Source organism: Palaemon carinicauda, chromosome 9, assembly GCF_036898095.1.
Source record: "Palaemon carinicauda isolate YSFRI2023 chromosome 9, ASM3689809v2, whole genome shotgun sequence".
Taxonomy (NCBI): Eukaryota; Metazoa; Arthropoda; class Malacostraca; order Decapoda; family Palaemonidae; genus Palaemon; species Palaemon carinicauda.
The window spans coordinates 119,284,411-119,296,511 of record NC_090733.1 but is presented as its reverse complement, the minus strand read 5'-3'; the positions used below and the strand labels follow the sequence as shown (position 1 = coordinate 119,296,511).

At 37.3% G+C, this 12,101-nt stretch overlaps 2 protein-coding genes across 2 annotated transcripts in view; both read right to left on the bottom strand.

Moving 5' to 3' along the window:
• The window catches only part of LOC137647106 (protein RRP5 homolog), a 64,930-nt gene extending 59,266 nt beyond the window's left edge, over window positions 1–5,664 (bottom strand). The window contains exon 1 of the mRNA XM_068380338.1: window positions 5,565–5,664. The gene's annotated coding sequence lies outside the window, so the exon portion shown is untranslated. The remainder of the gene's footprint in view (window positions 1–5,564) is intronic.
• Window positions 5,665–9,579: 3,915 nt separating this feature from the next.
• LOC137646605 (uncharacterized protein PF3D7_1120000-like) lies at window positions 9,580–10,482 on the bottom strand. Its single transcript, XM_068379713.1, has one exon. It carries the CDS (start codon window positions 10,480–10,482, stop codon window positions 9,580–9,582), a length of 903 nt encoding a protein of 300 aa, XP_068235814.1.
• Between the last annotated feature and the right edge of the window lie 1,619 nt (window positions 10,483–12,101).

Sequence of the window (12,101 nt, the reverse complement as noted above, 5' to 3'; positions counted from 1 at the left end):
GGAAAAGGGAAGTCGTCTTGGACGTTGCAGAACTTTCTCCAGAATGGAGGAGGAACTAGCTTCGACGATTTGCTCGCCATAAGGTAGTCTTTTTAAGCAGATTTGCAAATCTACCTTGGTAATGGACCGGTGCCCGACCAAGGTAACGATAATTGTTGTCTGTTTGCACTAGGAGCGTATCATAGAAGATCTATAGCCCGTCTCTCCCGTGAAGAGGGGAGTAAGAGGTCTCTGCAAGTTCATTTACCAAACGAATGCAAGAAAGAACCTGCATGAAAGCAGATTCAAATGTGTGCTCCTCTGTGTCAGGAGCCTTAGGACTTGCAAGTGAAGGAAGATCATCATTCAAATTGTCTGAATCTGAATCATTGTCATATGGCTGTGTCTAGGAGGGTCGGAGCTGACCTCCTGAGCCGACACCAACGCCACTGCTAACTTAACCTGCTTTTGAAGATTGGGATCCTCCAGGAATCTGGAGGCCCATAAATTGGGAAGTGTATTAGCATCTCTACGTTCACAGGACTTGCCTGTCAAAGAGGTGAAAATGCTGCACACAGCCTCTTCTTGCACCAAAACCTTGGGAGGTTTTACTGAGCCTTGCACTGGGATGGAAGGTGGCACTGAAGTGGAGGTATGAGCTGTTGCCTATAGGACTCAGCAAATGAAATCTCCCTCAGAGATCTCTATCTTCTATGGGTTCTGGGATGGAGAGTATCCCATGGTGGAGGAGTGATCTGCCTTCTAAGCTGACGACACTTCTGATCAGGCTTACTGGGTATAATGCCAATTTATCCCATAACAGTGCAGGTTGGAGGCTTACAGAGTCTTGCGAGAGAGCAGCAGCGAGGTTAGGTGCGTGCTAGGTTGCAGGAAGATCCCCTGCAACCTCCCAAGAGCAACAGCATACTGGCGCTTCTGAGGAGGTGGACTCCTAGGTGAGGACAACTTCTCGGGCTTGCAAGGGTGTCTGCCATAAAGACCAGGTGAAACGACAAGCTCAGAGGGGAGAGAATGACCAAGGTTGTCCTCTCACTGAGGAAGCTCAACAAGCGTGATGGCCCCGAGGGAAGAACAAACTGGGAAGATACTCTGGCGAGCACCACCCAGCAGATCCTCTGATAAGCAAGGAACTGTGGAGAACGAAGCTCCAGAGGGCACAAGACCACGCAGGAGGTACCCCATTTTGTTGACTCAAGAGGGGGATCGGCATCAATGACCTTAGATGTCAGGATGCCAGATAACTCATAAATAATCAATCAAGAGGGGGACGTGCGAAAAACAAACCCCACCAGGAGAAGAAACCCTCTCCTGCTGTGCACTCCAATCAAACACCTCCAAAAGCTGGTCCTTCGATGGAGAACCCAACAGTCCCAAGGACGGCCACAAAAGATGCATAACATCTTGTATTACAGGGGAGGAAGGAGCAACCTGACCTGAAGGTTGAGCAAGAGTCAAACAACCATCACACTAACTCAAGCAGAGTTGGATAGGAGGGTAAAAGGGGAAAGAAAAAGACTTGGACTTGGAGGAAGACCACAAAGGCAAAGAATCCCTTTTAGATTTTTTCTTCTTCCTCCTTCCAAATCAATACCCCTGGGAGGATGGCCACTTCTTACACTCTGGGCAAGGGAAAGCTTGTGTGCAGGAGTGACCTATACGTGAAGAGCAAAGACGGTGAGGGTTAGCGTCTAGCTTAGACATAAAAATGCTGCAGGTGCTCCCCAGCCATGACAGGAATGAAGCCAGTTGGGAAGCAAATAAAGGGTTAAGTCTTAAGTCACTAAATATATAGCAATCTGTGGGGGGGGATCACAACCTAGTAGATAAGGACACAGCTTCTATAGTCAAACCAAATGAAGGTGGCAGGTGAGAGACCAATTATAAACAAGGTTTGTTTAAAACAACTTTTAAGGCTTTTACTGGAGTCCTAATTTTATATGCTTAAGATATGACGGGTGGATTATAGGATATGCAGCATAGTCCAAGAGTTGGGCACTATAAAGGTCATTCACCGATATAATGAAGCATGAATAAAAAAATTGTGAAATACATTAGATCCCTCCCTCCCTCCCTCATGAAGAGGACATACGGCTTTTACGGAGTAGTTTTGAATGACTCTTAATCTATTAATGCCCTCCCTAAGTATCCCTGTTCTAAAATAGGTAAAAAAGCTCTGGGCAATCTGGGCATGTGTGGTTGACCTAGGATCAAAATCCTTCCAAGGTTCCTAATTTTTTTCCTCCGACCACCTGAAAATAAGAGCTGAAAAGGAGAATATACCGTATCCTGGATATGACTAACAGAATGAGGCCTCCCACCTTTAAGACCTTATTCTTGTTTCAGGACTTCTCTAATCCACTCTGTCCTGGTAAAATTACCAAAATCGTCAGATTTCGCCATGATATAATCTGTGGCTCACCTGCCACTTTTGCTTGGTTTGACTAAAGGTTAGGTGGGGAACCATAGGACAGGTGGTGGTTTTGTGTTTTTTTTCCCCCTTTCAGTGCAGTTTTTAGGCTTAACTTTTTAGATTTTAACTTGGTCTGATTAAACTTGAATGTCAAAAGCAACCTTGGCAGCCTTCAAGGACTGGCAAGATTGATATACACTGGCAGCATTAATCTTGGCAGCCTTTAATGGTGTCAAGATTGAACTTGTCAGCCTTCCATACCTGATAAGATTGATCTTGGCTGTCAGGGTCAAACATGTCAGCCAAGACCAACCTCGTCAGTCTTCCAGATTGTCAAGGTCGAGTTCGGAAGTAAACACAGCGTTAAGACTTAAGTCTTACGATTAGCTAAAAATATGGGAGTCTAAGAGGGGTTCGCAAGGGGGTGTACCCCTGGTAGATAAGATCCTAGGCTAGGTTAGGAGGGAAAGGTTAATACTAATTCACAACCTTTTGTAAATCATAAAAACAGCTTCATAATACCTTATTCAGACCATAATGAGTCTTCGTAGTTTGTAAGATAGATTACACCTATCCAAACAAACTATATTCAACCCCAAAATAACAACTTCCCCACAAAGAAATCGATTTATCCAGTAATGAAAAAAAAGAATTTAACCCTGTCCCAAAAAAACTACATTCCAGCCAGAAAACAGGGTTTCATTGTAGTGTATTACAGGGCAATGTAACCTAGGAAAATAGCTACTTTTTCTTATAGAAAAAATTACGCTCTCTTCGAAAATGACACTCGTTCGCTTCGCAAATGAATAGTTTCAGAAATATATATACATCGATATCTTCCGATAATGGGGGACCCCCAGTAGGAACTCGGGGTTTTGGGTGGGGAAAACATACTGGGGAATCGATATATAAACGTAAAACTAGCCTTTTCTTCGCTATACATTACTTTCTTGAAATTATAATTATCGGAGGAAAATACAAAACAGTATATCTGGATAAACTATGGAGGCGCCATTGCAAAGATTGTGTCATGAAAAAATACAATAACCAGTGCTGCCAACGTCCGATGTAGATCAAATGTTAACATTCCATGCTAACATTAGCACCCGTACGTTCGTTCATTCGTGCATACCAGTTTCACCCTGCGCAGAAACCCCTCCCCACTGCGCAGAATCTTTTTCCCATTTTATTACTCGTTTTATTATCCTATTCCTTTTAAAATCATCTCATTTCATATTCCCATTCAATATTATTTATCATTCATTCTATTTTATCTTCCTAAATTGGGTTTATTTCTTTTGTTATTTCCTTTCCACTACCCGGTTTCACATAAATTCTTCCTCTGGACTAGTTTCCCTATCCAGTTCATTCATGGTAAAACCATCTCATTTTATATTTTCTTTCAATATTATTTATCATTCACTCCATTTTACCTTCCTATATTGTTTTTATTTCCTTTTCACTCCCCAGTTTCACATAAATACTTTCCCTGGACTAGTTTCCTTACCCAGTTCATTTATGTTTACCCACTAGACTCCCTTATTTTTCTGTTAACCAATCAGGAACCGATACGTATTCAAAGTTTACAAAATGGGGTTGACAACTGATATTTCCCTACCCCCTTCCTTTGTCTCTTTAAGTGGTCTGTTCATCCCTCTTCTACGAAGCCCTTTTCCTTTGTAACCTTTGAACTAGTCAGGTGTCCGACATTTCGAGTGAGATTTATTTTTTCGTATTTTACGATGGAGGAAATCATAGATACTTGTAATGGCTGCAGTATTCCATAGCTAAAAGCATTTGCTAATTTCCATGGTGATTTTTATGATTCTACTGCCAATGTTGATATTTTCCTGAAATCACAATGTAATTCCTCAACGTTTGCAGTGCCCCAAGTGTCGTTCCCCCCTATCTTACAGGAAAGATATTCACGTGTTTTATTGCAATGCCGAATCCACCATTCCTAAAACCAAAAAGAAACGTCGTTGTGGTTATACCGTTACTTCCTATAAAGGTACATTTTTGGGAAAAAGTCGTCTACCCCCATGGAAGACTCCCGTGACCCGCAAGTTTCGGGGTCTTCTTCGTAAAGGTAAGGAGAACTTTACCGTTTTCAGTAAATCCCTGAGTTTTGTGACCTGTCATACTACTAGGATAGGTTAGGTGGGTTTGTTAGGTTCTGTGCCTTTTTTGTACTATTTATATATTGAGTAAAACTTATATGGAGAAATTATTTAAAATACGTATGGAAATATCTATCGTTGCTATCGTTAGTAATGTCATCGTGCCGTTGGTAACTCTGTGTACCATACGTCAACGTTGGTATCACTGTGTATTATTGGTAACGTTGCTAATGTTATCGTTCGCAGTACATTCGTTTAAGAGAAGTGACACCGTTGAAGAAATACTTATATTTAAATATTTTAACACAACATATATGACATCAGTGATTATATTCACCCATTTTAACAGAAATTATATGTTTTCCTGTAGGAAATAACGTGATCTAACCAGTTTTCACCTTCATTTCATCCGTAATAACTTCAACCAATTCGGCAGATTAAAGTTATCCGAATTGGTTGTTTGTTTCCGATTGAAATGATCATCAAATTCGGTTAAATCACGTTATTTACTATATGAAAACATATTATCTGTTCGAAATCTCTCCCTGTAATACAATACAAAATTACCGAAAACAGAACCTTAGGAGAGGTGGTAGGTAGTGTTCGTGTTTGTTTCCGTTTTAAAGTGTTTTCAGCCATAACTTTTGAAATTTTATACCTAGTATGTCCCAACGAACTACAAAGGCTTCAAAATAGAAAATAACTCAATACTGGTAACTATCCATTTTTTGAGGAGTAATGAATGACTGGAAACGTGGCATTTATCATAGGTTGTCTCACGCTCATCTGAACTATAGATTACATTTTAGTTTAATATTCATAACTCAGATTTCACATTATGGCCAGTATCTAACGAATCAAAATATACGAGTGATTCCGAAAGGTTCTAAATAGGTAGGAATTTACCGTAAGGTAACAGACTGTACAGGTTTGTCAAAGATGTAGTACATGTACTGCTAAAGTACACTATTTTGCGGCTGCCGTAAGGCTAACCCTTATTATTTACATATCAAAATAACTTAAGTCATACTCACAGATAATTCATTTATATAAATTTTTCCAATTCACAAAAGACACGACAAAACTTCACTTCTTAAATCTTTGCCGCAGCCGAACTCATGTCACACGTGTAGTAACTAGTAAGTTAATTTCCAACTGGAAAACTGCGTTGTAACGGCTCACTGTGACGCTGTCTCGAAATCCATTATTATTATTATTATTATTATTATTATTATTATTATTATTATTATTACTTCTTGCTAAGCTACAACCCTAATTGGAAAAGCAGGATGCTATAAGCCCGTGGGATTCAACAAGGAGAATAGCCTAGTGAGAAATGGAAACAAGAAAAAATAAAATTTTAAGGAGTAACAGCATTAAAATAAACATCTCTATGAACTATAAAAATTTTGAGAGGAAGAGAAACCAGACAGAACAGTGTGCTCGAGTGTACCCTCAAGCAAGAGAACTCTAACCCAATACAGTGGAAAACCATGGTACATAGGCTATGGCACTACCCAAGTCTAGAGAACAACGGTTTGATTTTGGAGTGTCCTTGTTCTTGTTCTTGTTGTTGGGCGGAGGGATTTGCCTTTCCATCGGCACCTCCTTGGGTTTCTTCTTTATTCTAATTCTTTTATTTTCTTCTCTCTTTTTTTCCACATTTGATAGATATATTCTTTTCTTTTCTCTATTCCTTCTTTCTTGAACAGTACGTTTCCTATTATCTTCTTCTTTTCTTCTTCATACGGCTGTTGCAATTCCACTATTTTTCTTCTTTCGTCGCTGAGGTCTGGACACTCAAGAATAAAGTGGGCGAGGTCTTCATTAACTGCCCCACATAGTTTACATTCTACCCTACCTCCTGCTTCATGTCTTTTCCTATCGTTTAATTTCAAACAGTTGGCCCTAGCTCTGTACATAATAATAGAATTTGGTTTGTTGTCATAAAACATTTCTTCTCCTATTTGCCCTTTTTCTTGTTCGTATATTTCTAAACTATTTTTCTCTTTTATCTCTTCCCTCCACTTTTTACCATCTACTTCTCTAATTTTGGCCTTAAGCTCTTCTCTTCCCATTCTCCTAAAGGTTCTATCGTTCATTTCCATATCTTTAATCCATTTCTTAGTCTCTTTCATCCACCTGTTATTTTCATTTTCTTTCATTTCTTCCAGAATTGTCTTCAGCAAATCATTTCTCCCCTCTTCTATCCCTTTCACAAACCTTAGCCTTCCTCCTGCTATCCTAGTTTTCATTTCGGACATTCCTATCTCTCCCCGTAGTGTTGCTACTGCTGCATATGATGGTGCTCCCAAAATTTTTCTTCCTACTCCGTTTTCAATCTGTTGTAATCGTTTTATTTCACTTTCTGTTATGTTCATTACTGCCGTGCCATACAGTATTCCGGGTAAGGCTACATTTTTCCAATATGTTTTTCCTATTAGTATTTTGTGGCAGCTTTTCGCAATAATTGAGTAGGTTAAGTTTGCTAGCTTTTCTGCCTTTTCCATCATTTTCTTCTTTTGTTTTTTAAACATATTTCTTTTCCCTTCTATCTCTATTCCTAAATATTTTATACTATCTGCTACTTTAATACCCTCTATTTCTTCCGGTTTTTCTTTCATATTATATATGATTATATGACTCTTATTCTTGTTTATTTCTAGCCCACATTCTCTACATATTTCTACTAGTATTCTTATGTTTGCTTCTGCATCTACTATATTTTTTGCTATTATTAGACCGTCATCTGCAAAGAACAATGCCCTAATTTTTATTATTTCGTTTTCAAAGCCTTTTCCTTTTTTTTCTAATTCATTTATTATTTTATATGTGATCAGTTTAAATAGAGTAGTTGACCCCGTACATCCCTGTTTTATCCCACTCGTTACTTCAAATTCTTTATCTACTTCATATCCTATGTTTATTTTTGTTTTGTCTCCTTCGTAGATTTTTTCCACTGTGTCTATTACATTTGGGTGTATTCTATATTCTTTCATAATTTCTATTATTTTTTCCCTCTTTATTGAGTCGTATGCTTTCTTGAAATCTATTGAAATTACTATTAAACTTTCCTTCCTTTTGTAGCTTTCTTCTACGCAGTATTGTAAAATGAATATGTTATCTTCTACTCTTCCTCCTTTTGTGAACCCGGCTTGCGTTTCTTTCATCTCCATATTTCTCTCAAGGTGTTCTTCTATTTCATCTTTCATGAGGGCCATAAATATTTTGTATGAGGCATTTGTCAGGGCAATTGGTCTTAGATCTTTTACTGTGGGTTTCTTTACTTTTTTTATCATTTTCGTTTTTTACTTTTTCCACTTTTCGGGCTTGTTCTTCTCCTTCGTTTCATTTTGAAGGCACTTTGTAATGATTTCCAGACATTTGCTGTCATTAGCTATAGTTTTATATAATTCTGGTTTCAGTTCATCTGGACCTGCTGCCTTTTTGTTTTTCAATTTTCTTAAAATTTTCTTAACTTTATCCTCTGTTAACTTGGGAATATTCATTGGTGTTATCTTTCTTGTTATTGGTGATATCATATCCATGTGCTCTCTTATTTCTATTGGGAATGAGTGTCCCAATGAATTTTCTTCTTTTCCTATTTCCTTTAATATTTCTATATAACTTTGTCTTTCTTCACTATTCCATACCTCTTTCATTTTATTTTCGTGCATTTTATAAATGTTTTCACCCCAGAACCTATCTATTTGTTCCTCTGCTACTTCTTTGGATAGTTTTTCTCCATTTTCGTCATATAATTGTATTTCTTCTTCCTTTTCCTTTTTCCCTTTTAGTTTGTCAATATTTTTGAAAATCTTGTTCCTATCCTTCCTTACTTCATTAGCCTTCTTCTTTTCATTTTCCCACATTGCTTCCTTTATTATAACCTGCGTTCTCTCTTTTTGTTGTTTATACAGAAGAAATGCTCTTTCCCTTTCTGCTCCTGTCAGGCATCGTTTTTCTCTGTTAAGTTTTTTTCTCTTTTTTATTTCCTCTCTGATTTCATTGGTTATCCACTCTGGTTCTATCTTTGCTTTCTCTTCTCCAGTTGTTCTCCGCCTGTACTTTGCTTGTAGCTTTCTTTTTGCTGCTTCTTCTACAACTTTATCAAATTCATCCATCCTTGTGATTTCTCTGCTCTCTAGATTATTTTTTAATTCTTCCCTGTATTCCCTAAGACTTTCTTCGTCTGTTTTGTAATACATACTTTCTTTCCAAAATCCTTTTTTGTAGTTTTCTATCGTCGCTTTTACGCTGACCTCTACCTCAATCAGATTATGGTCAGATATATCTACTTTATCTTTTTCTTCATCTATGTTCATCTCATTGAAGTATTCATACATTTCTTTATTAACCAACACCAAGTCTATGGCACTTCTTTGATCACCTCTCTCCCATGTATATGTTCCTTTGCATTTCTCATCTACATTTAATAATATAAGGTTTTATTGTTTATTATCTCGAGTATTTTCTTTCCATTTTCATTCTCCTCTTGGTATCCCAAGAAGCCTAGATGACCATTAAAATCTCCCATTATAATTAGTGCTTCATCTTCCTCTACTTCCTCTATTTTTTTCTCTAGCTCTGCTCGTATCTCTATGTTTCTCTCTTTACCTTCCCTATCCCCGCCACAATCCATATATACTACAATAAGTCTCACTTTCTTTTTAAGGATATTCCCTTTTACATCCAATATGTCTGAGTTCTTCGAATTAACTTTTTCCATTTCTATATCCTTGTCGTCTTTGTATATCACCATTAACCCCCCTCCTTTTTTATCCTTAAAGTCTCTCATACTCTCCTTCTTAATTGTACCATCACTTATATTAATCTTATCTATTTTTTGTTGTGTTTCAGTTAGCACTACTATGTTGATGTCAAAGCTATCGTTTAGGAGACTTTCCATTTCCATGTATTTTTGCTTTGTTAGGCCTTGTATATTTATAATTTTGAAGCTAATTCTCTTATTCTTTTCCGTTGGTCTGTCGCGTGATCCGTTTTCATTCCTTTTTCTGTTCCCCTTTTGCATTTTTTGTGGTCCTATCTTTACCTCCTTTCTCTGGCCCCCTGTTCTCTGAGGAGTTTCCCGTTTTTTATCATCCAGCCATTCTCTCCATTATCTTGTTTTTCTTTAAGCTCTTCCCTAAGTTTTGCCATAGCCTCTCTTTCCTTTTTCGTCATGTCCTTTGTTATCCCAACTCTTTTTTTCAAAGGATTTTGTTCATGTTTTAGTTTTTTAGCACTTTTTAGGATTTTCCACTTCATTTCTTCATTTTTAAATTTAATAAGCACTGGCCTAGGTCGTCCCCTTCCCCCCTCATTTCGCTTCCCTAGCCTTATTACCTGTTCCATCTCTATCTGGTCTAGCTCTAAACTATTTCTGAAAATATCCTGACACCAATTAGTATCCTCTGTTTTTCTTTCCTCTGCTTCCTCTCTTTCACTTTCTGGTACATTATATATCACTAAATTGCACACTCTCCTTCTTTTTTCCTCCTCTTCTTCTAGTTCCTGCAATACTTTTGATTTAACTACTTCCACCTGATTTTGTCCTACATTTCCAAAGTCATTCTGGCTAACCTTGTTGTTTACTGTACTTACGACCTCGTCCATTATTTCATTCTTCACCTTCCTCAGCACCTCTTCGACAATTTCTGCTCTCATTTTTGACCATTTTTCTTCTATTTCTCTCAGCTTTTCGTTCAACATTTTATTTCTTTCTTCTAGATCTTTCATTTTATTTTTACTACACTTTAATTCATGTTTGCAATTGTTGCACTGCCACATTAGTTCTTCGTGCTCTCTAAGAGCCCTATATGTACCTTTGGATATTTTCTGGCACATGGCGTGGTACCACATATCACATTCGTCACATTTCAGTCCTTCTTCGTTTTTTTTTACTTTATTTCTGCAGTCACTGCATACATCCTTACTTTGTTGCGAACTCATTATTCTTATTTAGTGGTTTCTCTTGCTCTCAGGGATTTTCTAATCACTTCACTTTTTCGTTTCACTACAGCTCCGCCACGTTGTTCGGCGACTTCAACGTTTGTTTTATATCACTTTATATCTTTTAACATCTACTTCGTCCATATAATTTTCTTCTAATTTTAAACTGTTAAATCACTGCTCTGTATTTTAATTCATGAATTGAAGATGATTTTCCTGTTATTTACTAATTTTTTTTCCTTTGTCACTCACGCTAATTCAGGTCAACCACCCTCAACCACACCCTTTAACCAGTGCTGCCAGGTCAAGTTGGACAAATTACCTTAGATTCGTCCACGAAATTACCCCATTTTCATCAAAATTTCCCTAGATAATTTTTTATTTGTATATAATACAATAACACTGATTCCTACAACCTTTTTGTCTTCAAGAGACAGGTTTATCACTTCTTAAAGGGTTGACTTCCCGCTAGCAGCTATCTATCTCAGTTTTTGAGCCGTGGGCTATATGAAAGCCAAGAGCTTATCCCATCAGCTTACAACTTAAAAAAAAAAAATTAAATGAAAAAAAAACATTAAATGGAACAATCAATAATACTCACTTGTATTCTTTTTTTTAATCTTTTATTAATAAATTTACATTCTAATCTAAGCATATCCATGCATGCTATTGGCATCATTGTGTGTACTAGGCTAATATTACTAATAAATTTACATTCTAATGTAAGCATATCCGTGCATGTTATTGGCATCATTGTGTGTACTGTCACTGTAGGCTAATAATCTATTCATCCTGATGATCGGGATTCGATTCATAGATTTTTTCAGTCATTAATTTCATATGATCAGTCGTAACTGTGAATGTATCGGATGTTGCACTTTCGAATGTTCTTTTCGCATGCAACATGCCAATTAAAGTTTCAGTATTTAAGGAATTTCTAGTTTTCGTCTTCATTGAGTTGACCTGAGAGAAAATCCTCTCCAAACAGGCACTTGAATGTGGCAATGTGAGCAATTTTACCATAAAATTTCCTAGTAAAGGAAACAGGGGTGTGTCATCACCTTTCTTCATATGTTTCACTTCCATCCAAAATTCCCATGCACTAATATCACTTTTAGCATTCATTTCTGTGTTTCTCAGTAAACGCCACTCACGATCAATACTGTTTAGGTCATTTTCATTAACAATGTTTGGAAATTTCGATGCCAATGGTGCAACTGATGGGATAGCTTTCTTCATAACACTTTGAGGGTTCAAAGCCTTCAGATCTTCATATATTGGATCAGAGAGATTAAATCTCTGCATGATTTGGAGTGCACTCTCTATATAGAAGTCGAGACATCTTAACCTAAAGTTGTGTAGATATTCTTTTTGAATTATGTTCTGTGTTGCCTGGAGTGTTGCAGTTACCCTTCCACCAAGATATATGTCTTCTGATGGAAGAAAATTTCCTGGGTCACAGACTCTAACCTTATCTAGTGGTGTAGAGTTTAGGTAGCTTAGTTTTAAGTAACACTCGAGTATAGTAAACAAGACTGCAGATATTCTGGCCTTGAGAGTATATATCTTTGGATCTTGAGCTTGCATTTATATATATATATATATATATATATATATAT